This window comes from Misgurnus anguillicaudatus, chromosome 24 (assembly GCF_027580225.2).
Source record: "Misgurnus anguillicaudatus chromosome 24, ASM2758022v2, whole genome shotgun sequence".
NCBI lineage: Eukaryota > Metazoa > Chordata > Actinopteri > Cypriniformes > Cobitidae > Misgurnus > Misgurnus anguillicaudatus.
In genome coordinates, this window is record NC_073360.2 from 20828699 (window position 1) to 20856137 (window position 27439).

A 27439-nucleotide genomic window follows, 5' to 3' on the forward strand; every position below is an offset into this window, starting at 1 on the left:
ACAAGCAAACACCCCAAAACACAAGAAGGTTCTCAACTAGGTGTTTTGTTAATAAAATTTATGAACGAATTTCCGACTATAGTTAGGTTCATGTGTGTGGAGCATAGACTGTGAGGTCTGGAGATGAATTAATTAAACGACATAAACACTCTGTGATTGTTACATGGGGCCGTTTATTAACTTTGTACAACCAAAAATATTTAGGTGAATACAACATAGCCAGGCTTTGCTAGCTATGTGGACATTTGATCCCAGGATGTTACAGAAGGAACAGAAAGATAACAGGAAGTATAGAAAGAAAAAAAAGAAGACGACAGGAAAGAAAGGAAGTAGGAAAACGGGAGCAAGGTGTAGTGTCTCTTGGAAAAATCAAGCGAATGTGCTTGGCAGATGGCGTAAAAGAATAAGTAAAAAAACAACCATGTTTCCCATTTTACTTCTGGGCAGGGATCATGCCGTCGATGGACTCTCCCTTCTCCAGTTTCTTTTCCATTTCAACCATGAGCTTCACACCATCAACCACCAACTGCACCTGCTGAACCTCAGAGGAGCCCAGACGATCAGCGTTGGAGATGTCGAACACGCCTCCGACGGAAGCGGTGTCCACACCACCTGGATAACAAGGGCAAGAAAAGATGATTACTGTGTGTATGCTGATAACTACACGTGCAATATTAGACTTCTTCAACCGAACTCATGGTTACCTGTGCCACGCTTCTGTAGACGCAGTCTGGTCAGGATCTCGTCGAATTTGGCATGTGTGCTGAGTTTGGGCAGCTTGACGTGCACGCCACCGCGCAGGCCGGTACCCAAGTTAGAGGGGCAGGTGAGGATGAAACCAAGATGCTCGTTCCACATGAAACCGTGGTTGTGCTTCTTGAAGACCTCCTCAATCTGTAATACACCACAACAAAGGCCTTATCGCATGAGATTCACAAGTGTTGCCTGTGCAGTAAATGTATGAGAAATTTGGGGATGTACCTTCTGCAGACCAACACAGAACCTCTTGAAGACCTCCTTCATGTTGCCGCCCTGCTGCATGGAAATGACACGCAGGTGATCCTCCTCGTTCACCCACACAAGGAAGGTCTTGTTGTCATTGTGCCAGATGCCTCTTGCGTCAGGCCAGTCACGGGCCATGCCGGCAGCCAGCAGCAGTGGGGATACGGGCTTGTCAAAGAGGAAGTGGTCAGCAATAAGCTGCTCCTGTTCCTTATCAGTCATGTCCTTCAGAGGGTAGTATTTGCCCTTGAACTCACCATCCAGGCTGTTCAGAGCTTTGTGGAGAACATTGGAAATGTTATTATTTGTAGCATGAATCTTCTGTCACAAGATGTTTTACAGACCTCGAAGGTCCGACACTTACCCTCAATGGAGAGTTTCTCAACAGCTCTGCGCTCACCACGGCTGTTGTGTGGTGGCAGTGTGATTCCCTTGATGCTACGGCCGGTACGCACGCGGCTGCTCAGAACGTAGTTGGGGTCAAGGTCATCACCACCCTTCAGGTTCTCCCAGTTCAGATCGGTATGGTGCTTGTCAGTGGGCTTGTAGCCACCGTGACGGTCGGAAATGATGGGGTCGAACAGCTCCTTGAAGTACTCGTAGGACTCCTCATCGCCAGCCACACAGCCGACAGTCATGATGAAGGGGTGGCCTTGAGTTAAAATCAAACAGTTGTGTTACAAATATATCTTCATGGTGCTATCTGCAATGACTAACACAGATTGCCACCAAGATTGGTGTTTCATATGTGTACACTTGTGCTTACCGGGGTTGTCCACACCGGTCTGAATGCAGTCATCCAAGGTGAATCCACTGGGAGTAGACTTGCTCCTGAGTTTGTTGTAGATGTCCTTAGTCAGCACCTTGGCCATGTGGTTGTTGTGCTGAGAAAGGTCAGGGAACTCCTCCTCCAAGGAGAACTTCATCTTGTAATCGTTGTTGCAGTTCTTAGTCATGGTTGCACTTTTCTGTTAATCTGTGCAAAAGAACGGTTAAAACAACTTGACAAACTACCAACTATTTTAATATATCTTGTGCAAATACTGAATTCTAGCTGACATTGCTTGATCTGAGCTATTCACACTACTATGAAAGATTAAGAAGTGATAGATTAATCAAAATTCCAGGATAAGTTGGCAACAGTTGCAGACAAGGGTAATGCATACCATGTTTTGTGTCCCAACTGACCTCGCTGTCTTAGTTACAAAATATGTGCCTGGGTCAAACCCATGCATCATATTTCCACACAGAGTGGTGGTTGCATGGCTTGCATGCTTGTATCATCTGCAGTCTGATGCATATTTTTAGCATGGCTGCCAAACACACCCCCTTCACTCACAGCAGATAGCACATGCACCTATCTAATTTCTGCTCGGGGTGGAGCTTAACACCCTCGCCCCATAATTGGTATTATGTCCATGCCCATAGACTTTTGCTGAGTTTTGTGAAAAATTTGTTAGCAGAAATGGTTACTGCAACAATGTACCCTTATATGCTTAGCTGAATATGTAAAAATTTAAAAACTAGACTGCAATTACTTAAATTCTTTTTTAAAGGTCTCCAGATGTCATGACCTTGTGCCAACGTCACAGAAAACTCACAACAGGTGTCTATGTAAAGGACAAGCTTTCTAGAGACCTACCAGCCTTGGCTTTATAAATATAAAGCTGAGCATTTTAGCATTCCGATTTTACGAAATAGAATGAAAATTCCAGAAGATATAGGAAAAATCCAGATATTGTGCACAAGGTCTTTCATCATTAACGTCAAATCAGATCTGAATTATTTATCTGGGAACAAACTTTGTATCACTGCACTAAAAGTATTTCATCCTTATTATCTTTGCTGAAGATTTTAATATTTTGTCACATACGCCTCATTCCCACCCTTTTCAAAATGTTAAACCATTGTTGAATTTACCTGCACAGGAGAAAAGGTAACAGTCCTTGGGATCAGATCCTGTTCACCAAAGCCAATGTAGGGGTTGCCCAGCTTTGCAAAATGTCAGACCTTGGTTTATATACTTCAATGAATGCTGCCCATTGGTTGCTGGGTTCATGCATGCTTGAAGCTCATTGGGCAGCTGCACTCCTTGATAGGTTCTAAAAGGAAAGAACCTACATCACAACACCCGAGATGGGGAGACAGCTGTCTCCACCCCTTCACTGTTGCCTGTCTCCCCATGTTCAGAGCCTGTGACATAAACTCCTCAAAAGCCTTGCTGAAAAACACAGAAGCATATTTCCACATTTCAAGAGTTTTGTTTAGGTTTAAACATGTTGTTTAAATGATTTAATAGTTACTTTTGTGGGGCTGTACACTCAAAAGATCAAAAAGATCAAAATAGATTTTTTTTATCCTCAAACATCTGCAAAACGTAAATGTATTATTCATCTAGATGTCTACGTAACTGACTAATAATAAATATGTTGTACTTTTCGGGGGGAAATCAAACCAGGCCAAGAGAAATTAACCCTCTGGGGTTTGACCCGTTTGGGACACTGGCAGGGGTTTTGATAAGCTCTTACATTTGGTATTGTTGGTTAAAACATACAGTATTTAGCACAAACTGTGCTACAATAATATATGAGCAACATGTATGTACATGTTTGTATTTTCAAGGAAATGGTGTTTATGCATCATTTAGTTAGTAAACAAATATTGGTCATGGTTTACTGATTAAATGGTGTGAATTAGAAGATTGCAATGGATGTTTTGCAATGTACTTTGCGTGAGAGAAGCTGCGAGGCAGCCACTAGTGGCAAACACAGATGCATGCGCACTGTAAATTATTTATATTTTTAAGAATGTAATTTTAGTTATGTGCATGACAATATGTGCATGTTTGACTCTTTTATTGGTAATTGCATGTCTCTGTTTTCATGTCTCTGTTTTCATTTTCCATATGTTGTTTTGCAGAATTCATGTTGCATAATACATAATGATTTGAAATAGCTGCAGTAACCCATGGAGATAAGAAAATAATCTGCTATTACTATAACAATCAACATCAACAATTCAGTCATGCAGTCACAAACTTAAAGTCAAATGAAGAGCTATTTGTACTATATATATAATTAACAATACTGTAAGAATTTGAACTATAACAGAATTAGCATTTTTGCTGAATTGTTTCTTTAACATGTAATCCTATTTTAGCAATGTCACCTGTTGTGTTGTAGAAATGTTATAACTGACATGCAGTTTCCAATACAGGGTTTAGATTAATCTAGGACTAGTCCTTAGTTATATTAAGACATTTAAGTCAGTTTTACAAACCTTACAAAAAACAATACATGTGTGCATATTGACACAAAACAATGGCATTGATATGAAGTTAATATATGTCAATGCAAAATGTTTTAAAATGAAGGCCGCTCAAACATGCATTTTAGTCTGGGTCTAGGCCCTGTCTGTTGGATTTTTCGAGAAGTAGGCCTGACCAGCTTATTTTATTCAACACTTTCCTGTACTTAGGTAATCCTTAAGTGTGCTTCCATTTGTTCATGAGTGAGTCCTCCCTGGGAAATGAATCAAGACCATATGACCGGCCACATGACAGGTGGGCCGGAATGTACAGGAATCCTGTGGTGAAAAAAACACCAGTGAAGGGACAGGTTTGTATACAGTACAGACAGATGGAAGAGGAAAGAACTCAACCCCCATCCCCCAGTCCACTCTATATTAATACTCAGGGTCCAGTTTCAGAGTTGCGCTCTGCCTATCTGGCCCAACGTGACAAAGTTACTTGTGCCATTAGCCCCACTTTGATAATCTGCCAGACCACCATGATCATGTTTCTAAACCTGCAGTTTTTACTTTACTAGTTTTCCCGAAACACCACAAAGATCAAAATCGTACATCAAAAGTTCACGTTTTGAGGATTTATCTCATACGTGCAAAAAAGCATTCAGTTGCAATGTCTCTGTGGAGTGGGGAATTGAGAAGGGTTAAACAAGGCGAGGAATAAAACTCAAGCTAGTGTCTGTGCCAAATTAGCAGTCATGCATCGAACAACTTAACATGGCATGAAAGAAGAAATGCAGAAAGTATGCATAGTGATAGAGGGGTGTGCAAGGGTCTCCTTGAATTGAGAAACCACCTGGTTTCATAACCACATACACATATGACTTTTAGGAAAATGATTAGGGGGTGAGAGCTGCTGTTCTTCATAGAGCACAGTTTACATGCAGTGAATCACGTCTGTATGAGTCTATGCATACTTCTTCAGTTCAGGAAGCTGTTGGGAAGGGAGGAACGTAGAGGAATTATGGTGGCATGGCATCTTCTTTAAACGTCATGTGTAGGGCATGACCTTTGAAATCTCTGCAGGAGAAATAAAGCCCATTTATCTACACAAGTTACATTAATAATTTTGTTGGGGGGTGGGTTCCCAGACAGGGTTTAGATTAATCCAGGACTGTGCCTTACTTATATTAGAACATTTAAGTAGTTTTTACAAACAAACCTTACAAAAAACAATACAGCTGTGCATCTTGAGACAAAACAACAGCACTGATATATGTTAAGATATGTCAATAAGATGTTTTTAAATGAAGGCAGCTCAAACATAAAACCCTGGGTTTATTCTAGGAAAACCACCCCTTAGACTTTAAAAATTAATACAACTTTAAAAACAGTCATTTTGTCAATGACTGGAAAAAATAATTGAGGAAACCATAATTCAAAGGCAATAGATGCCTTGCAAATTGGATATTTTACTTTTGTACTCATCAGTAGCCTGTCTACACATTGTTTTACAGTCGGCTGAAGATATATTTAGCTAAAATGTATGAAGGTTGTTTGATATATGATGGTCATCATATTTTATGATAGTTTGATATATACTTTAAATAAGTGACACAAATAAACAAACTGTGCTGTTCTGTAGGTTTTAAAAGCTAGCATTATGCAGGGAACTTTGTAGCTTTTGCAAGGCTGATGGGGCTCATGCAAATGGAACACGACACTACTAACTGTTATTACCCAACAGATCTTATGTAAGAAGTAGAGTGAGATGTGTACCCCATGATTTTATGATGAAGGTGCCGGATTGATACTGCAGTTATTTCTTGGTGGAAATAGGATTAATAATTGGTGACCCAGTACTAGATTTAGTACATTTTAAATTCTGCTGAATTATTTTTAACCCAACGCTGGGTAAATATTGGACAGAACACACGTTGGGTTGTTGTTAACTCAACTATGAGTTAAAACAACCCAGCATTGGGTTCAAAGTAGCCCAGCAGAATTAAGAGTGTATAAGATACAAATGAAACGGTTTTGTTCTAAGAGAACTAGTATCAGAAATAGCTATAAAAAAATAAATTAATAAAAGTAATAATAATAATAATGGTGATTATGGTAATAATAATACATTTGATAAATTGTAGAATAATCAGATAAATTATTAATTTTGTTAAATTAAAATTTAACCACAGATTTTCTCTTACACCCAAAAAGTAAAAGTTTTTATTTGGATCATTCTGCCCTTTGCATCACTAAAAACAAAGATATCCATCTACACATTAAGTCTAGTGTGGTCTGGTAGGATTAGGGATAGCAATTTAAGAATATCCATTGAAAACCCCATACTGGTATGACCATTTATGACCTTATATCTAAATACTGAACTTTCATTTGCCACTGTGATGCAAGTGTTTGATGTGAAAATCTGCGTGCTTGTGCTACAGGCACTATGTTTAGTGCTAGGTTGCAAGGTTTTCTCTTTCCCTGTTCCATTTTACCAGATTGAATTGCACTGACTCAGTTTTGAGACCATCCACCTATCCCTCCCTCTGCCTGTTCATTGACCTCTGCCCTCAGAGTGACCATCATCACACTTATCAAATAAAGGTTTGAAGTCCAAATGTGATGTGTATTTCAGTACAGAGATGCAAGGTCTGTAGATCTAAAGGTATATAAACATTGCTGGAAAACTGTATGTGTCACTGATAAGTTGCAAGGTACTGTATGTTCTCTCTGTCCTTTTACCGTCAGTGTAAAGGTCATTGAGTATTTAAATCAGAGAGGTCCACAGGCTGACATTTTGGTGTCTCTGTATACATTACATCTAACATCTGTACATTTAATAGACTTTATATGAGTTATAATAGACTTTATTAAATGTGATAACGGAGATAATCCTTGAAAGCAACATAACTGCTTTCGTTTAACAGCTGTAATGTCACCTGGCTTGCAAAGGGGCTTTACACAGTTATGCTAATGCATTCTATGCTTAGCACAGCGCTCTCATAAACACCTGTCTGCTTAGACCAAAACTGCTGCAATTTATTTAAAGGTGCAGTGTGTATTTTTAGAAGGATCTCTTGACAGAAATGCAAAATAATAAACAAAACTATATTATTAGGGGTGTATAAAGACCTTTCATAATGAACCGTTATGTGTTTATTACCTTAGAACGAGACCTTTTTATCTACATGCACCGAGGGTCCCCTTACATGGAAGTCGCCATTTTGTGCCGCCATTTTTCTACAGAAGCTCTTAACGGACATTTTTTTTAATAAGTTGTCTCCGACGAGGACATGTTTGTCCAGTGGCAGTTACCGTAGCTTCTCTATGTGTTTCAAAAGAAAGGGATGAACAGTGGACTGAGCCATTGGTTGCAATTTGCAACCTCACCACTAGATGCCGCTAAAATTTACACACTGCACCTTTAAAACATCAATATATATTTAAAAAAAAGTATCTTTATCTGTCCATCTAGTCTATAGTATGTAGGATTAGAATAAAGATTATTCCTTGAAAACCACATGGTTTTACTACGTATGACCATATTTCACTGTGAAATTCAAATTATTCACATTTTCAGGCACAGTTGGTTTTCTGTAGCACTGATATGTCTTTATAAGCTACCTTCATTAGTTTTGAGAACCCATTGTGTTCAGGATCTAACTAATTTGTGGTTGCTGTGGGATGATAATGATACTGATGGTTTATGAATTTGTTAGGAAACTGATGTGCAGTTTTTGAAACCAGTTACTTTGCTTACAAACTGAAGCCAGTCACACCACACAAACAGGTGTGCCTCGGCAAATATAACGGAGGTAGTGACCGAGAAACAGAGAAGTTTTTTGTGCTTCTATCGACCCTGTCACATTTAGTCCAGGCCAAGCTGCCCTTATTCGGCATCAGTCTGTAGCAGCTGAACCATCAATCACTTTAGTCTCATATATCTGCCCGGCCAGTTGTTCCACTTCTTTCTCCTCGTATCCCTGGACATTTCTTCTCAAATCACACGTTGATTTTTGTCCTTCCATCAATATAAATCCCTTATCTGTTTCGCTCATCGAGTTTAATTCCCTCTTCCCTCATTCTCATCTCTGTCAGCTTTGTGATAAATCTGTATGTTAAACTTAAGATGATGCCTACTGCAGATGTATCACCTGCTTTTATGATCTGTGAGGTTCTCTTTCATCAGGTTAGGCCAGTCTGATGGGGCAAATGTTAATGCTGTCTATTTTATACACACCGACAACACCCCCTCCTTCTGACCCAAACTTGCCCTAAGAGGCTTTATTGAAACTATGCCAAATGTGACGTCAGAGACAAACTCCTCCCTTTGCATTTCCTATGCAGAGTCTGTCCAGATTGATTTGTGTGTGTCTGAAGTAAATAAACAGATATTCATTTGCGAGTGTCAGCTAAACAAATAAATGTAAATTGATACAGATGTCACTCACAAAAAATACTTTACTTTAGTTTAGTATATACTATAAGTTTACTATAGTAAATATAAAAGTAACTTGAGTGTTAACTACAGTTTATCAATTCATTATAGCTAATAATACTACAGAATATTATAGTGCACATTAACAAAGTAATTACTACAATATACAAAAGTATACCACAGTTTACTATAGTAAATATTAAAGTGTACTACAGTAGTATTTACCGAAACGATTATCTCAAAACGAATCTCAAATACAAAGCATTGATAAGCAACTCTACCAAAAAGCATTTCTGAACATTATAATAAACATTACAAATGTCTTATCCCTTTATAAAATGACCATACTGAAAAAAAAACAGCTAATCCCAACATAAACTGGTTTTAGCTGGTCTCCCAGCTTGGTTTTAGCTGGTGTTGCAAGCTTGTCTAGCTGTGTTTTGGTCACTTTTTTAAACCAGCTAAAACTAGCTACTATCTTAGGCTGGTTTTAGCTGGACCATTTTATTCTGGTTTTAGCTACTACACCTCTGTACATTAAGTCATTCGGGAACCATTTGAATCCCCTTAATTACTTTTACTGTCTATTGTTTCAAGTCCACGCTTCACATGCTATCGCACTCATCAGTGTTTGGGTTTGGTTTGGCTCACCTCACGTCTGTCTGTCGGGTGTGTTCCATTTCATGCAGCGCTGCGCAAACTGACATCAAAGAGCCGCGAGGGCGATTTAAAAGCTGTGTATTCGAATCGCTCTCGCGTTACTGTGATGTCATATACGGATCAGTCTGCGCAGCGCCTATGAAACAAAAAACACCTACAGCACACAGAAGCCGCGGTGCATACTGGGAACTGTCGGATCAGGTAAACGCTGTTAATTCGGACTGTATCCGACTGAGCAAGACCGGTGAATGACCGAGATGGAGGCTTTACTTGGCTATTTTGGACTTATTTATCAACACTACGTCAAGGAAACTGGGATTTAAGGCCATTATCGTAATATTTTATTTTCAATATCTGGCTTGAAGTAGCCTTGGGACGTTTCACTCGACTTGTCCGTCCGTGTTTCCTCAGGTAAGTTAAATAAACAAATAAATAAGTATGAGCTGTCAAGTGTCTGTCGGTCTCTTTATATGAGCTGAGATTAAACAGCTTTACTGTGAGATTTAATGTTAACTGTTACACTCCGTACGCTTTAACATACTGTCTGCGTTTATTTTGAATTGTTAAGTACAATATAAAGTATTTGGTATATGATAAGACCGGTTCATATAAAAGCTACTTACTGCACTTCAAGCCAAGCCTGTTGAACAAGTTTGTTAAATTGTTTTTAATTTATTGTCGTCTGTCCATTTAATTTAACGTTTATGTTTCAAAATCATTAACCTGTCACTATAATCTTCATATCTCTATATTAAAGAATATAAATCTCCAACCACTCACATTGTTTAGGTTGGATAGATAACAGTAAAACTACAGAATAAAGTAACGTTAGTTTATACATCAACAAAGTGTAGTAATTACTATAATAGACAGTGTACTACAATTTACTATAGTGAACATCAAGGTATCCTGCAGTATTTTTTCATGTGTGTTAGTTTGGTTTCTTGTCACTTTACTGACAACTCATTTTGAAGCCTGACTCCAAAACATGTAGTATATTGTTTACTCTTTAATTCAACCTTTTGTGAAAAAGATGTGTCTTGATCAAATTTATATTATTGTCACAGCTGAGTGTGAAAATGAGAGATATAAACTATTGCTTAGGTCTTGGATAAGGACCATTGCTTCAGGTTGTTTGTTTTGCAGTCAGGTCAGAGCTGACAGATGATGCTGCTTAAGTTTTGAGTTTGTGTCCTTACTATGTATGTCAGTCAGTTATATGATACACATACGCATTGTCATCAAGGTAGGGTATATTATTTATAAAAAGCACAGTAAAAGCCACAGGGCAAAAATGTACTATAAAACAAATGATAGTTACACATATGCATCCAATATTTGTTATGGTATATTTATTATGGTTTTATCACATGAAGCTTAAAAACATGTGTTGCGTTTGATGATCTCAGGTGTAAACATTAGCTCAGTTTCTTACCTCCTCAGAGGGATCTGTGTTCCCACCTGTAAACTGATTCTCACCTAGCAACCTGTCTGCCCGTGTTGTCTTGTATTAATCTGATGGGGTGCTTGAGAAGCTTTACTTGACCCTTTAATAAGACTACATGTACTGTAGATGCCACCTTTGGCCCTATTACATCAAATTGTCTGAGTTTGCAAAAGTGTGTGTATATTGTCCTTTAGAAAAGCAAGGGTGTGATTGTTTGTACATTTAGGAACACAGATCACACCCCTACTAAAAGTACTGGTACAGTTACACATTGCCTGCAAAACAAGTACAGTTTTGGCTGCAATGCCATGGTACTTCATATTTGTTACTATACTACCATAGTACATAGGTAGCACTTTATTTCACAGCCTTGTATTGTGAAATTGTACCTAACCCTAAAATCATACCCATATTGTTGGATGAGTAAACTGTAAGTGCAAATAATGTAAAATAAAGTGCAACTTACTGTGTATGTTTTAAAACTATAGTAATACCATAGTACTTATTTAATTTTACATTGTGAAAGTACTTACTTACAACTATAGTAATACCATATTTAATATTATTCATTATTATAAGTTTTGTAAAAGACACCTCTTTTCTTCCCTTTCTATGCAGAAACTCTTGATTTAAGAAGTAAGGCCAGTTTCTCTTTTATACACTGTCACATTTTTACATGTACATTTATTTAACTTAGCAGACGCTTTCATCAAAAGTGATATTTATTCAAGTGAGAGCATTTCACTTTTCATAGAGCCAACAATAATGTTTACAAATACAGTTTTTTATATTTAACTTTTTTTTACCAAAGACATTTTTATTTTGGTTTACAGTGCTCCTGATGCACTGAGCTATGTTAAACATACCTTAAGGTCATAAATGTTATTGTAAATCTAGCCTAAAGGTTCAGTGTGGGTTTTTTACCGGCATCTAGTGGTGAGATAGCAAATTGCAACCAACAGCTCAGTCCACGGTAAAGGTCTTCTCGGGCCCTAAGAAATGGACCCGACCCAAATTTACCCAAATCACTTTTTTCCCAAACTTGACGTGCATAAATAATTTTTTAAAAAGAAAGACCCGACCCAGGACAAACCTGCCAAAATTTGTAAAGGTGAAAGAGACAAGCTTGTCAAGTGTGCAACGCATACTCTGCATTTAACCCATCCCAGTGAGTAGTGAACACACGCAATGCAAGTCGTGAACACACACACCCGGAGCAGTGGGCAGCTATCCCAGCGGCCGGAGAGCAATTAGGGTAAGGTGCCTTTCTTTAAGGACACCACAGTCCAACCCGCCAGCCATGAGACTCAAATCGGCAACTCTCAGGTTACAAGCCCGACTCTCTAACCACTAGGCTCCAACTGACCCGAGTCCGACCCATCCAAGTGGCTTTTTTTACCCAACTGGACCCGAATGTAAACAACACAACGTGTGTGCCCCACACGCACCATTCAGACAGAAAGAAACCCTGGTGGCCTCGCAACCAATTTGGCGCGCTGGTCCATTTATTTTCATTTATTATCTGAAGACGACACCATGGTAACTGCTTACAGTGTGTATTCAAAATTATTTGACAGGTCTGGCGCAACAAAAATTAACCTACCACCTGGCACACGATGTCGCAAGCACTCTTGGCAAACAGAGGGGGGGCTGGAAAAGGACTTGATGCACACATGCGAGAGAGTTTGGGTGTTCAAGTGTCAAAAATGCATTAATTTTAAATTACCAGAGGCCGCTAATATTATACCCGACCGATGTCCGAGGCACACATGAACCCTGGACCTCAGGTTTTCAGATCTAAGTGGACCCAAGAAGACCTCTAGTCCACAGCTCACACCTCAATTTCAAAACGCATACAGGACAAACATGTTGTCGTTGGACGTTTAACATGGCAACTTCCATGTAAGGAGACCCGCGGTGTATGGTGATAAAAACAGCTTATTCTAATGCTGGGTACACACCAAGATAATCTGGCTGATTTTCGGCTGATTTCCCTCCTTCTGACAATCCTTGCTATGTCCCGATTATCTTGATGGTTCTACAGATTATCCTATCAGATTTTCCCTTGGTGTGAGGTGTGTTAAGAGTGTCCGAACCTGGTCACGAATCGTAAATATTAAACATGTTTAATATTTACGATCAGAAATTCTGATGTGTGTGGGGAACCCCGAGGACAAACGCGTGCACGCTCTTGAGATTATCACGTGAAACGAAACAATATCCAATCAGAAAGCGAGATGATGAAAAACGGAAGCAGTCAAGGTTCAGCACAAAGTGAACTTTTACAGACCATGTTCCCGCTGTCTCCATGACTTCACCCAAATCCTTTTCTTTTATTCCCTTGAATTTTCTGTGAAAATCATTCCAAACACTATCTTTGAAATTTGTTCCTGCTTATCGTGCGAAATTTCCTGTGTTCATAATCGAAACTCATTATGTAAGGTCTTTATACACCACTGATAATATATTATGTAAATTATGTTATATTATATTTCTGTGTACCTTTAATTCAATCTCTAAATACACAAAAAAAATCTGTATTACAGACATGTTGTCAGGGGAGGAGATCTTATGCAGCACGCGGCAGGTGATCGCAGGGCTGGAGGCTTTGCGAGGGGAGAACCGCACGCTGCTGGACAGCTTGCAGGGACCACTGCAGAGCCAGACATCCATAGAGAGCAGCAGCTTGGAACAGGAGAAGACCAGTATCATACTGGAGTCACTGGAGAAGATTGAGCTGGGCCTAGGGGAAGCACAGGTGAGCAGACCAGTTCTGTGAATCTTTTTAGTAAGCATTTCCACTTCAATATATTATATATATAAATAAACAGCTTTTCTCTATTTGATGCTTACAGGTGATGATGGCGCTGTCAGCACACCTTGGTTCATTGGAGGCGGAGAAGCAGAAGCTGCGTGCTCAGGTGCGGAGGCTGTGTCAGGAGAACCAGTGGCTGAGGGACGAGCTGGCCCGTGCTCAACAGCAACTACAGGAGAAAGAACAGGAAGTGGTTACGTTAGAGGAGCAAAACAGACATCTGCAGTTCATGAGCAGCATACGCAAGTATGACCACGAAGAGGCACTTTTGGTGAGGGTTTATCCAGAAAATCAGTCCAATCACAATTTTGACATAACACTGTGAATCTGTACTCAAAATGATTTTTCTTCCAGGAGGATAAAGATAACACATCAGGGAAGGAATCCCTTGATGATCTTTTTCCTACAGATGAAGAGGAGCAATCTCACAGTACGGCACACATATTTTTTTAAGGGACACTCCACTTTTTTTGAAGAGATGCTCATTTTCCAGCTCCCCTAGAGTTAAACATTTGATTTTTACTGTTTTGGATCCATTCAGCTGATCTCCATGTCTGGCGGTACCACTTTTAGCATAGCTTAGCATAATCCATTGAATCTGATTAGACCATTAGCATCATTTAAAACTTGACATGTAGTTACATTGTGTACTAAGACTGACGGAAAATTAAAAGTTGCGATTTTCTAAACCTATATGGCTAGGAACTATACTCTCATTCTGGCGTAATAATCAATGACTTTGCTGCTGTAACATGGCTGCAGCAGGCACAATGATATTATGCAGCGCCTAAAAATAGTCCCCTTGGTAACTTTCAATAGCAGGGGACTATTTTTGGGCACCACGTAATATCATTGCGCCTCCTGCAGCCATGTTACGGCAGCAAAGTCCTTGATTATTACGGCAAAATGACGGTAGGTCCTAGCCATATCTGCCTAGAAATTGCAACTTTTAATTTTCTGTCGGTCTTAGTACCCAATGTAACTACAGAAGAGTCAAGTTTTAAATAGGAAAAATATTGAAACTCTTAATTTTTAGCTAAATGGTCTAATTAGATTCAATAGATTATGCTTAGCTATGCTAAAAGTGGTACCGCCAGACCCGGAGATTGGCTAAATGGATTTAAAAATCTAATATTTAACTCTAGGGGAGCTGAAAAATGAGCATATTTTCAGTGTCCCTTTAAACTCTCCATCATTGTTCAGTCTCTGCAGCACCTTTATTTCTTATACTATATAGCAAGAAGACATGTTAACGCAAGATGTCTTTGCAGTGTCGCAGCCCCACAGTAGAGCAGCCGCAGCTGCCCAGCAGGGAGGTTATGAGATCCCAGCCCGACTCAGAACACTGCACAACCTAGTGATCCAGTACGCCTCTCAGGGCCGCTATGAGGTGGCCGTGCCGCTCTGCAAGCAAGCGCTGGAGGACCTGGAGAAATCCTCAGGGCACAGCCACCCAGATGTTGCTACCATGCTCAATATCCTGGCTTTAGTCTACAGGTAAACTGTATAGAATATACAGTATCATCACATTGATTTAACATATGCTATTAACAAATTGAAAATTAATGCGGTGCTTTCGCAGGGATCAGAACAAATACAAGGAAGCCGCCAATCTCCTGAATGATGCATTGGCTATACGAGAGAAGACACTAGGCATGGACCATCCAGCAGTATGTACTGTTTGAAAACGCCATGCGATACTGTTTGATATTTAAGTAAATGTCTTCATAACCTTTCATCAAAGTTGTTTTTGATTTTTAGGGAATCATTTATGGAATTATTCATCAGGGCCATACACGCCATTCATTCTTGAGTTTATGTCTGTGGTTGTATTTAGGTGGCAGCTACTCTGAATAACCTGGCTGTGCTGTATGGAAAAAGGGGGAAGTACAAAGAGGCAGAGCCACTGTGTAAAAGAGCTCTGGAGATTAGGGAAAAGGTACAGACACAAAAAATATATTTATAAGCTTTCACAGCTCTTATTTAGTGTATGTGATGCATGGTGATATGTATCATGTTGTAGTTAAATTAATCAAATGTAATTATTTATTCTAATTTCTTTTTGGAAAAATTGACACCTGATATTTCTTTGTTAATAGGTGCTTGGGATAGACCACCCTGATGTGGCCAAGCAGCTGAATAACTTGGCCCTTTTATGCCAGAACCAGGGCAAATATCAGGAGGTGGAGCAGTACTATGAACGCGCCCTGCAGATTTATCAGAGCCGATTGGGACCTGATGATGCAAATGTGGCCAAAACAAAGAACAATCTGGTGAGGACAGGAAATGTTATTTGGTTTCGCATTGTATGTGTTATCACAGCGTAGGTCAGTATTTCTCAAAGGCTAATGTTTTAATAATAGTAGTGTACTGTCTGTAGCAGTGGCGGCCGGTGACTTCTTTTTTCGAGGGCGCACGATGCGAAGTTCGTCACAACATGTATGTAGCACGTCATGTGTGTGGTTCGTAATTTCAAAATATGCACATCGAGTGATCCTATGTGCATCACGTGTCTTGTCAAAATAAGTGCCTGTTGCAGATGCGTCTAAAGGGTTTATGATAAAAGAGACACCCGCATTTGCCAGATACTCACATAATCTCATGCGTAATCAGAGTTAAGGGAGTGTCTTGCGTGTATTTTGTGAACATTTTGACGCGTGCGCACAGGCACTTATTTTGACAAAACACGTGATGCACATAGTTCACATGACGCAACAAACACATATTTTGAAAACACGAACAACACACATGACACTCCGAACACTTATTTTGAATTTGCGCCCCTCGGATGAGCAGTCATGAGCCGCCACTGGTCTGTGTACATGCGGTGCATTGGACGTAATAATATTATGTGTGAATAAAACACATCTGTTTTTATCTGCTTTGCAGGCCTCATGCTACCTCAAGCAGGGGAAGTACAGGCAGGCCGAGTCTCTTTATAAAGAAATTTTGACCCGTGCTCATGACAAGGAGTTTGGCTCAGTGGAGGGTAAAATACATGTCCCTTTACACCTCAGTCAGGTTCTGTTTGTTTTGTTCACGGGGAAAACAACTTAAATACCTTACATGAAACCTGTATATCTATCTGTTCTGATCTCCGGTAGTAATAATAGAAATGATTTATTATTGTCACATCTGTACAGGGGACAGCCGGCCGGTTTGGATACAAACAGAGGAAGGAAGCTCTAGACAGGTATCTTCAGTTTAAATGATGTGTACAGTATCTCCTCAAAAGTCACACATTTTTAAATCATTTCTTTCTGGCATGTTTAGGATGGTCTGGGAACTCTAAAGCGCAGCGGATCCTTCACCAAACTCCGGGAATCTATAAGGCGAAGCAGTGAAAAACTTGTTCAGAAGCTAAAAGGAGTCGGAACCCAGGAAACAACTTCTCGAACTGCTGGGTAAGTTTTTGCTAAACCTCTTACCACTGCTGTAAAATGGAGCAGAATGTTTAAATGTACTCTTATGTTTATAAACAGGATGAAAAGAGCTAATTCCCTAAATGTGCTTAATGTGGGTGTAAGAGAAAGCCAAGAGATCGCCATGGTAAGAAAACCAGCATCCATTTCACAGATATCAGAAATTGGTTAACAGATAATACAATTCAGATGTTGTCCTTTCAGATGCCCAGCAGGTTGACAGACACACGGGGGCTGAGCTCCAGCACACAAAGCTTAGCCCGTCGCTCATCTCTGACTGGAGATAGCTAACCTCCACTTCCAGCAGATCCATGTGACATCAGAACCCTGACAAGCTGTCAACTTGACATCTAGATGACCTGTAATGACTGCAGAGATCATATTAAGTATGTGAGTAATAGTATGTGGATGATAAATGTGGGTATTCACATTGTTGAGTCAAAACTGTCTTGTAAGTATAATTCTGGGAAAAGAAAACCACAGTTCATTTGACGTTACCAAAGGAAAGCTCTTTTTAAAAAAATGGTTCTGGTACTGGTCTCCATACACTTCAAACCCAGTTGCACTATAAAATGTTACAGAAAATTTTAACCTATTGTTTTCCTAATAAGTCACATTGCTACTAATGTAATTGTTACCATGTTATATGTGTGTAACCTGTGTAGTGCAGGATACACTGTGCAATGTTTACTTTTGTAGCATACTGTAGCCAATGTGTAATACATTCCATGTCCTTAATGCATCATAAAATAGATAACAGTAGTATTAAAATTGATTTTAAGATTTATCCAGACCTGGAAATGTTCACTTTAAATTGCACTTAACTAAATGCACATTACGTTCCAAAACGAATGCAATTGTACACGACTTTCATGAGATTATTTGTACAATTCCGATGTCAAACTGTTGTACTGTAGTACCAAATAAGGGACTTTCCATTTCAAGCACATCTTATTATAATGATATTTATGTAAACTCTTTAATAGAATAGATCATTTTTTATAAGCAGAACCTAATGGGAAAAATTTTACATTCATATAACTCTAGCTAGCTAGTGGCAAATCAGTTTTTGGGTTTACATTCTGTTACGGTTAAATGTTGCATATTACATAAGGAACATATTTATTCATTGTTTGTTTTTGATGACCCAAATAAAATCTACACCACAAATCAAAATGTGTCTATCAACAAACGGCTATCTTTAAAATAAAGATAATAACCAATCATCTGCTAAGCTCCACTTCCTAGTTTCAGCTTCCAGTAAGTCCCCACAATGTAAAACAGTGGTTCTCAAACTTTTTCCTTTTGTATACGGTGCATTCCTTCACGGCCCCCCCAAAGAAAATTTATGACAAAAAACAGTTCTAAAATTTCACATTTTAATTAAACAAAACATTAAATTATACAAAGTAGTGCTGCCTTGTTTTTTTTTAGGTTTAATTTCACAGAATTCATGATAAATTAATGTATTTTATAAAATGTCATAAAACTGGGGTCCCCCTGGCACCATCTCACGGCCCCCCTGGGGGCCCCGGACCCCAGTTTGAGAACCCCTGATGTAAAAAAATGTAGATTCATGTGTGGTTATTCTGAGAAACACTTCCAGCTGTGACATTTGTGTGCCCTCTGCAGCTCGTTTTGAGAGCATTAAAGGACACATATTATGCAAAATCATCTGGACATAAATGTGTGTAACTTGGCAGTTCTGAACACAACCACCCTACAATGGAAAATATTTACCCTCACCTTTTCCTTTTTTTAATCCCTATTAAAACAAAGCAGTCTCATTCTGATTCTCTTGTGTGACATCACAAAAACAAAGCCCCGCATATGGCCACTGACTGACTGGTTAATTTTACCTAAAAGCATTTCTTAATGTGTTTGTTAGCACATTGTAGCGCTAATGTGGCTAAAGATACTGTCTCAGACTATTCACAGGACTCAGATCTAGTTTTAACCAGAAGTGCTCACTGTCTGTTGGTAAAGGAGTTTGTAGCTCATTTGCAATTAAAAATAAAAACGTTTTTGCTCGCACCCAACTGGAGGCATTTCGGACAAGCGATAATATATGATCTGTGGGGTACTTTGAGCTGAAACTTCACAGACGCATTCTTTCCACACCTAAGACTTGTATTATATCTTGTAAAAATGGGCATAATATGTGCCCTTTAAAAGCGGGGTGTATGATTTTTGAAAAACACTTTGGAAAAGGGGGTCGGGCCAACTACCAAAACACACTTGTAGCCAATCAGCAGTAAGGGGCGTGTCTACTAACCGACATCGTTGCCTGGGTTGCATATGTGTGGGGCGGGTCTATCAAAAGAAAGTCCAAATTCTATTGGGGTAGGGGCGTGTTTGTTTAGGTGATTTCAAATGTCAACATTGGCTTTCAGAGATCATGCACCCCACCTTTAATCCAAACCATAACAATGCATAACAGTAATATTAAAGACACAGGGTATAAGAAAGAACAGCATTTATTAATGCCACTGGGATTGTTGTAGAAAACAGTTAAAGTATGTTTTTTTTTAAAAAAAGAATGTATAAATATATATACACATGTTAGGTAGTTGACACAATTCCCATGTAAAAATCTCAGGCTTGCTGAGCAATCTGGGCAATTTTCTGGAGCATGTCTTCAGACTGCAACTGTTCCAGGGTCAGCAGAGACAGACCCAACTGATCCTCCTGCCAAAAAAATATTAGACCAGTCAGTCAGAATCACTTTTAATTCAGCATTAAGTATACAGATCATCTTATTTTTTAAATATGAAAATGCTATACCGCTATAACCTTAAAAACCCAGAGGAACTGAAATTGTAATAATTAAATAAATACTAAGGGCCAGATTTCCTAAACCTTGCACCGGCGCAAACGCCTCTTTTGCTGTCAGACTGTCAGAATTTATTAAAGACACGCAGTGAAAAATTGCAGCTGAAAAGGTGTGAAGAGTCATTTTTGCGACTGACCTTATTATGCATATGCATTTGTAGAAGTGTTCCTTTCATATGTGAAATTTATGGAAGAAGAGTATTAAAATGAATCATGCAATGCGATTTACTAAAGTTTGCATGCGTCAATTTACTGGGATTTGCGCCATTATTTAACACCTAAAAAACTAAAACCCTACTGTCTTAATTCTTCATGCCATTCCAGCATCTATGGCTATATTTATGGCAAGAACTAGTTAATCCATACACAAGTTGGGGGAGGGCATTTTGGTATCTCCAATTCACCTAACTTGCATGTTTTTGGCATGTGTGAGGAAACCCACGCTGACACAGGGATAACATGCAACCTCCACACAAAAAGACCTCCTGACCCATCCAGGGCTTGAACCGGCGACCTTCTTGCTGTGAGGCAACAGTGCTACCCAGCTTACTGATAGCATTAACTTCCTTTAAAACAATACTGCACGTTTAGACCACTGAAGATCTGGGATGCTGATCCAACCCTGAACTTTAGGGTAATGTGGTGATCCCTGCATTGATCTTACCCGTCTGAAGGGCTGGGCCATCTGTCGTAGAAAGTGTTTAGATAACTGCACAGTCTCATCAATGGTGAGATTTAGGCTTCCATCCGTAAGGTGTTCTTGGATCCAGCGGGGCAACTTCCCTCGCTTATCTGCTCGTGCGTAACGCTGGAGAAAAGGGTGATGATATAAAATAAACATCCAAGAATAACTTAAAGCAAGAAACTAACACTTTACCTACCTTGTCAGCAAAAATCATAAGGCCGTAGTCGGTTTTGCCTCGGATGGCTCTACCCACACACTGTGCTGCGTGACGCATCGCGTCGAAGGTCAGAAAGTCGTTTTCCCGGATTTGAAACTGATCTCTGAGGTATTCCAACCGTGCCTGATTTAGTCAAACAAGAGTCAGCATATTATATCAACAACCAGGAAAATATCTATGAATCGAGGATCTATGAGGGATAACCTTGAGAATACGGCTCTGAGTGTAAACATATGGCACTCCAAACATGATAACGGCTCGGCCAAAATGATGAACTGGAGGTTAGAAAAGAAATCAATCAATCAAATGACATACTTGATTATTTCTGATTGAAACTAATCATAGTTGATCCAGTATAGAGTGCCTACCAAAGTCAATTCCCTCAGACACTTTTCCTCTGGCCACTGAAAGAAGAATCGCTCCTCTGCCATTCTCACAGGCCTAAAAAACACACAACAGCCGGCGAGATAACAGCGATTACTTTAAAACAGGATGCTCAAAGACAACATGATTGAGGAAAACAGGATTATGGAGGATTAACAGTGAGTGTTTCTTAACCTCCTGGTATTTCTCCAGAGCCATGCTCGTCTCGGCCGCATCCTGAGTCTCTATGAAAATCAGCTTGTTCCTCTGAATGTTTTCAAGAATGCCCTGCAAATCCGGCAAAACAATCCAGTTGTGCTTTAAAGAGTCAAGCTAATACATAATACCTTAAAGCAACACTACAGAGTTTTTGCTCTTTGCTCCCCCTACAGGTTGGAAGCGGAATTGTCCATTACCACTGTCGTAAATAATTTAGCCTACTGCAGCAAAGCTGGCTCTGATTGGATTGTAGGTCTGCCATAAAGCAAGTTTTTGTAGTTTTCACTCGAACTACAGGACCGCGAGCCGACGGTTGGAAACTTCTTTAGTGCGGTTTTGGCCGATAGAGGGCTGCAAAGAGAATGTGAAAGTGCCGTTCACCCTGTTTCGAGTGGATGAACGACTGAAACTTTTTTGGAAACGTTTTTTTAAGGTAAAAAAAACCCTCTTTAGTGTTGCTTTAACTTTTCATCCAAGAAGTTGCCCGTTTATACCTGTTCATACCACGAGGCTACAATGTTTTCCATGTACACGTAACTTGTGAAGAACGCCACGATTCCATCAGGGACAATGGCGGACATTTCCAGCAGCAGGTTTCCATAGTTACGGATCACAGCTATGGTATGCATTACATAAAAAAGACGTCTTTCAATGGCACGGATTACAAAAAAGAAATTACTGCTAGCAAAATCACATAACATACCAAAATCTTCTCTGGTCTCAAATTTGGAAGTCATCGCTACCTGATCGTTGCCTCGTCCAACAATCTGAAACAAAAATATTGTCGATAAGAGCATCGAATAATGTTTAATATGCATTTATAGGATGCCACACTACCATATCACCATTCACAACTTAAGGGAACAATTCAGCCAAAAATGAAAATTACCCCATGATTTACTCACCCTAAAAGCCTTCTGTTTTGTCCGGGGGGGAAAAAAATAAATATATAAAAACTTTACAAACTGAAATAACTAGGTTCTGGTAACAGCCGACCTAGGATGTAGCATACGAGACATGACGCCACATCCTACGCTGGAAAGGCTCTCATGATCACGCATCGTCGTAACGGCCGTTTGGATAACTTCTGTGAAGGATAGATAGACTTTTTTGGCCTTTAAATCAGAAGCACCATTTACTACCATTATACAGCTTGGAACAGCCATGACATTTTCTAATATAACTCCGATTGTGTTCCTCTGAAAAAAGATAATCATATACATGATTTTCATTTATGGCTGAACTATCCCTTTAACCTCATTTTAACAGTCTTATTGCAATGACATCCTGCGTTGCCACGGTTACAACTCACAAGAGGGCAAAGACAGGTTCGTGCCAGTGTCATGGTGAAGGATGCTATAGTGACTGGTCGGAAGTCGAGGATACGTGGGTAGATGTCCAGCGGAGACAGCGTCTAAATAGGGAGATATTGAAGATGACTTTTCTACAGGTTGCTTATGCTAACAGTACAGTGAGGTCTCTAATGGCCTGTAGTAATACACGTTTTGCATCAGTGAATGATTTACCAGTTCGCTACTGGTGTTGGATAAAAGTATTTTCATTGGTTTGACAAGCAGCCTTACGCTTTTGTAACATAAGGCTTATAAGGTGACAATATAGTGTGTGCTTTACACAGATGCCATGAGTGTAACAGTGAGATTATTATTAGGGAAAAGATTAGTGAGCAGGATGAGCTTAGTCTAATATTAGGTGTGTATCCCACCCCTGATGTGATAATGACTGTCTGAAAGCGTCCAAACACAGGCTTTATGGCAATAGAGGGGTCCATACAACTGCAGAGAAAAGAAACACAAATCAGTCTGTAAATAACTGCATACGTTACATATACACAGGGTTCAATACAGAATAAGGAAAATTAATATATGAAAAACATTGCTTTTTAAAGAAACACTGAGTCTATGGCCACCTGAAGTGAAGAACTGGATTTGCTATTGTTGGCGTTTTATCTTCAAAGGGCTCAATGATGATAGTGAAACCTAAAAGAAAAGTATTTTTCACTTTAAGGTTCTCACCTTGAGCTTTGTTAGGATGAAAGATAAGGCAAATAGGGCTTCATTACCTTTGCTGTAGGTGCTGACAAGCGTTGCAAAGTGAGAGATCAGAGTAATGGCTGAGAAGTCAGCAATATCTGCAATCTCCAACGTCCTTAGCAATGACCGCAGCCTTTCGGCACAAAATCTGGTAGTGGGTTAGATAACATACGCTGAGGTGAGAAAGGCTTCACTTGCTCAATCAAAAACTATCACTACTTCCTATATAATGGCACAAACGGTGGCTTACCTCAGAGGCTTGCGGTCGATGCAAACCTTCTCGAAGATGTCTTTGAGGAACTGAGGCGCGCTCTCCTGCACCACATGATGGACACGCAGACGAGCCTTCAGGTACTCAAGGAAACGCTTCATAAAGCCCACAAAATGCTCTGCTGTGCGGATACTGCCAGGCACAGCCTCTGAAATGAGATATAGGTTCATGTGGACTGTTATACATTATACTGTTATGCATATGCAAGCAAATTGAAAAGGAACATTAAAAAGCTCTAGCATTATTTGTTTGCAGATATTTTAACTAGTGCAATTTTAAGTGTGCTTTAAGTAATAAATCTGACCTTTCAGAATTTCATCTGGCAGAACTGGATTGGAGAGATAAATGTCAGTTTCTCGGGCAACATTCGCTTCTTTAAGACCATCGACTAATCTCCTGTATTCTTCTCGAAGTTTGGCAGCATCTGTTTCCTTAATTCTTTAAAGAATACAGTAAAAATACATTGTATTACCTATGCAATATAAATACAGTGCAATCACTCTCTCAGTATTTCTGACACACTTGCTAATGGTGTTTTGCAGGGTTTCCACATTAGCCTGGCTGCGATCCAGCGTCCTCCTGGTAATATTGACGCTCATGGAATCAATACACACGTTATCTACAGGGAACAAAATTGACTTTAATAACCACAATCTGTTGGCGTGGAGCACAATTGTAAGCATTGTAAGTAATGGGCTGCTTACCTATGTTGTGAGCCTCATCAAAAACAACTACAGATTTTTTTGCGAGCTCTTTCGAGACCAGGTCTGCAATTTTTGGGTCTAGCAGGTAATGGTAGCTGTACACTACTATGTTTGCATGGAGAATCTGAATTTTTTAAAAACAAAAGCAACATTAATTTATCGTTTAAAAGCATGTATTATTTTATATACTAAATTTATATACATTTTTTACTCACTGCATAACGCGCCACAAAATATGGACACCAGCCTTTTTTACGCCCAAAGTCCTTTAGATCATCCAAGTTATATATGCCAGCAGGAATGGGCACCTGTTTACCTACTGCATCGAATTCCTGCAAACAGAGAAATACAATATAAGTGAATAAACTAAACAGGGTTCCCACTCCAAGTCAAATTCCCTGATTTACTGACGAAAAAGCAGAATTTCCATGACCGGGATAATATAGTGTACACTGTGAGTTTATAAAAATGTAGCTTAAATGCGTGAAATGAATAAACAGTGCCAATAAACAGCTGTTTAAATTGTAGTCAGCAGAGGCTTGGATCCCGAAATGGTATTCCTTACGTTAATAAGCAGATTACATTTTCATAAATGGAAACTTAAATTTTAAGCAACAAACAAAAATTCCTGATATTCCATGACTTGGACAAAAAAAAAAATTCATTCCCAGAGTTTCAATGTCTGGAAAAGACCTTTTAAAATTCCTTAATATTCCAGAAATGCCATGACCTGTGGGAACCCTGCATAAAACACATATGGGTCAGTGACGTGACGTTAATTATTTTGTGGCTGTATGATTCAATTAAATGTTAAAGGTTTAAAATTTCAAAATAAATTTGCAGATTACTTGCATACATTCTCTTTTTTGAGGACCAAGTCTAAAATGTCAGTTTTTATTTCATTTTGAAAGAATATTTGGGGGATAATTGCAAAAATGTCAATTGGTGTAATTGTAGTATTTTATATAAATATATTCATAAACAAATGTGGAATAAAATATAATCATCTAGTTTAGTGTAATATGATTTTTTTACATACATTTTTACATCATTTGTCAAAAAACAGAGCTGTTTTCAGCATATGTCCGGACAAATATTACAAAAATGCATTAAAATTTACATTTAGAAATAACTAATAAAATTATATTTAAATGTTTTTTACGCTTACATGCCATCAAGGTGGATAAAATATTTAATATTTCTCATTCTTTGGCGCAAATGGCAGTTACACCATTTGACATTTTCAGGATCATTTAGTCTTATCTTCACTTTCATAAAATGGTGCAAATGTATTTTTTATTGCATAAAATTAACATAAATACACTATGTGCATTGAAATAAACCTGTGGCGTGCTTTTAAAACAAGTTTTTTAAAAAGATTTTTGAATTTCTCATCTTGCCAAACCGTTTTTGTCACTGACCCATATACTAGGTGTTTAAGACACTCTTTATACCTCGTAGAACTTGCAGACAGGTTGACCTGGGTTACTGTGATGCTGTGCTCGTATGTATGACGCTGTCAGGCTGTGACACTTTCCATCTACCTCTTTTCCGAATCGCAGAGAGCTCACCTGTAAACACATATTCAGTCCTGCTTAGCAATGCATTCACTTGCACTTGCATTATTGAAACCACAAATATAGTTTTTAATTATCACAAATCTGTCCGTTTAAATACTTATGTTCGCACAACCTCAGGGTGAATGCACAGATTTTTTCGTGAAGAAAGTGCAAGCGCAAGGAAGTTGGCTTGGGCTCCTGTTTCCTTTGCGTAGTAATCTATAAGTTTCCTTAACTCCTCTACAACCTGTGATATGGTAAAGATATGACATAGAGGTTTAACCAATGAACAACTCAAACAGTGGGTTATAAACATGTATATAATATTAGTTCATAAATACCTTCTCTATCTCAGGGACAGTCCGAGAGCAGTAGATGAGTTTAGTCACTTCTAATGGGTAAGCCTGAAAGTGAGCAATATAAACCATGATGCACAGCTGTCAGATTGTTATCACTTTGAAATGTTATAATCATATCTTATTTACCTTCTGGTAAGCAACGATGAGGGAAAGAAGAGAAATCGTTTTTCCTGTTCCTGAAGGCATCTCGAGAACTCCATGACCCTGTGTAGTCATAATAGATGGGGAAAATACACACTTAGTGGGTTGGGATAATCTGGGTTCACGGTATTTATCTTTCTCAAATACATAAGATTATGTCAGTTAACTATATGTAGTTTAAATAATGTTGGCTAATAGCATACCTTTGCATCAAGTGTCCTCTTGAGTTCAAGCATGTATGAGTATTGTTCGGGATAAATGTAGTCATACGGAAAGTAGACTAATAACCCATCGATGTTTATCCTAAAGTGATGATTAAGAGATGTATTAGAAATTTAAAACCTACTTGTTCGATTATAAAAACCAATTGTTTGCGTTTTCCTCTTTGAAGCAATGCTATTAACTTCGTCGTTACGTTAAGGGTTAACGTTTTACTTACTTCATGTTGGCTTGTGGCGAGACTTTGCAGCTCTCGAGGTCAGTTTTTCACTTTTTCGCAAATAAATGCGTTTCTATCTACATTAGTGGTATGGAAAGACAACAGTCATGTAAAGGGTCGATCAGGCATTAGCAATAGCACGAGACGCTGTCGCAACTAAAACGCGTAATCTGTTTTGCTTCTCTAATTGGTCGTTCGTTTGAAAGCCCTTCGCAATGTTTTATCTCATTGGATGATGGTTAGGTTTGGGGTGGAACTGTTTATAGACCTAAATAATCGAAATGGAGCGCAGACTTGTGTGGATCAAATTTTCAACCCCACCAAAAATGGGGTGTGGCTAGAGGGCATACAGCTACGGCCAAAATCTCGTGAAATCTCGCCTGTTTTCATCCTAATCATACCTCCAAACCTAACCCAAAACCCAACATTTTACGGGATTTAAGCCTAAGCTGTATCATATGTATAGAGAACCGCTGTGTTTCGCTCTAATCATACCTCCAAACCTAACCCTAAACCCAACATCTCGCGAGATTTGTCTGTAGCTGTATCCCCTCTAGCCAGAA

General features: G+C 39.1%; 3 protein-coding genes across 3 annotated transcripts; 1 reads left to right on the forward strand and 2 right to left on the reverse strand.

Annotated features, from left to right (window-relative positions):
* Positions 1–153: 153 nt before the first annotated feature.
* Positions 154–3081, reverse strand: ckmb (creatine kinase, muscle b). The gene is made up of 6 exons (XM_055196497.2): positions 2923–3081; positions 1769–1978; positions 1367–1654; positions 982–1277; positions 705–894; positions 154–612 (listed from the first exon to the last, which is right to left on the reverse strand). Exons 2-6 carry the CDS (start codon positions 1956–1958, stop codon positions 434–436), a joined length of 1143 nt encoding a protein of 380 aa, XP_055052472.1. The 5' UTR covers positions 1959–1978; positions 2923–3081; the 3' UTR covers positions 154–433.
* Positions 3082–9511: 6430 nt separating this feature from the next.
* Positions 9512–18212, forward strand: klc3 (kinesin light chain 3). The gene is made up of 13 exons (XM_055196500.2): positions 9512–9763; positions 13346–13557; positions 13655–13885; positions 13969–14044; positions 14886–15111; positions 15197–15284; positions 15452–15553; positions 15714–15887; positions 16504–16603; positions 16758–16807; positions 16888–17018; positions 17097–17163; positions 17241–18212. The coding sequence occupies exons 2-13, from the start codon at positions 13348–13350 to the stop codon at positions 17325–17327; spliced, it is 1542 nt and encodes a 513-aa protein (XP_055052475.2). The 5' UTR covers positions 9512–9763; positions 13346–13347; the 3' UTR covers positions 17328–18212.
* Positions 18213–19495: 1283 nt separating this feature from the next.
* On the reverse strand, positions 19496–27162 carry ercc2 (excision repair cross-complementation group 2). Its single transcript, XM_055196498.2, has 23 exons — positions 26877–27162; positions 26641–26740; positions 26423–26500; positions 26279–26341; positions 26071–26184; positions 25833–25949; positions 24594–24710; positions 24379–24502; positions 24197–24293; positions 23979–24112; positions 23654–23822; positions 23433–23551; positions 23280–23349; positions 23076–23145; positions 22665–22766; positions 22056–22119; positions 21847–21968; positions 21329–21421; positions 21139–21211; positions 20975–21045; positions 20750–20893; positions 20533–20676; positions 19496–19724 (listed from the first exon to the last, which is right to left on the reverse strand). Exons 1-23 carry the CDS (start codon positions 26879–26881, stop codon positions 19632–19634), a joined length of 2283 nt encoding a protein of 760 aa, XP_055052473.1. The 5' UTR covers positions 26882–27162; the 3' UTR covers positions 19496–19631.
* Between the last annotated feature and the right edge of the window lie 277 nt (positions 27163–27439).

What these genes read in the sequence shown, in the direction of transcription:
- ckmb (XM_055196497.2), bottom strand. Translation starts at nt 1,958, where the DNA reads ATGACTAAGAACTGCAACAACGATTACAAGATGAAGTTCTCCTTGGAG. An exon ending in GACCGGTGTGGACAACCCCG is followed by an intron (nt 1,655 to 1,768) that starts GTAAGCACAAGT and finishes TTTTAACTCAAG; the next exon opens with GCCACCCCTTCATCATGACT. An exon ending in TGAGAAACTCTCCATTGAGG is followed by an intron (nt 1,278 to 1,366) that starts GTAAGTGTCGGA and finishes TTCTCCACAAAG; the next exon opens with CTCTGAACAGCCTGGATGGT.
- klc3 (XM_055196500.2), top strand. Translation starts at nt 13,348, where the DNA reads ATGTTGTCAGGGGAGGAGATCTTATGCAGCACGCGGCAGGTGATCGCA. An exon ending in TGGGCCTAGGGGAAGCACAG is followed by an intron (nt 13,558 to 13,654) that starts GTGAGCAGACCA and finishes TGATGCTTACAG; the next exon opens with GTGATGATGGCGCTGTCAGC. An exon ending in GGAGTTTGGCTCAGTGGAGG is followed by an intron (nt 16,604 to 16,757) that starts GTAAAATACATG and finishes ACATCTGTACAG; the next exon opens with GGGACAGCCGGCCGGTTTGG.
- ercc2 (XM_055196498.2), bottom strand. An exon ending in CTGTCTGCAAGTTCTACGAG is followed by an intron (nt 24,711 to 25,832) that starts GTATAAAGAGTG and finishes CTCTGTTTGCAG; the next exon opens with GAATTCGATGCAGTAGGTAA. An exon ending in TGTCAGCACCTACAGCAAAG is followed by an intron (nt 23,350 to 23,432) that starts GTAATGAAGCCC and finishes CTTTTCTTTTAG; the next exon opens with GTTTCACTATCATCATTGAG.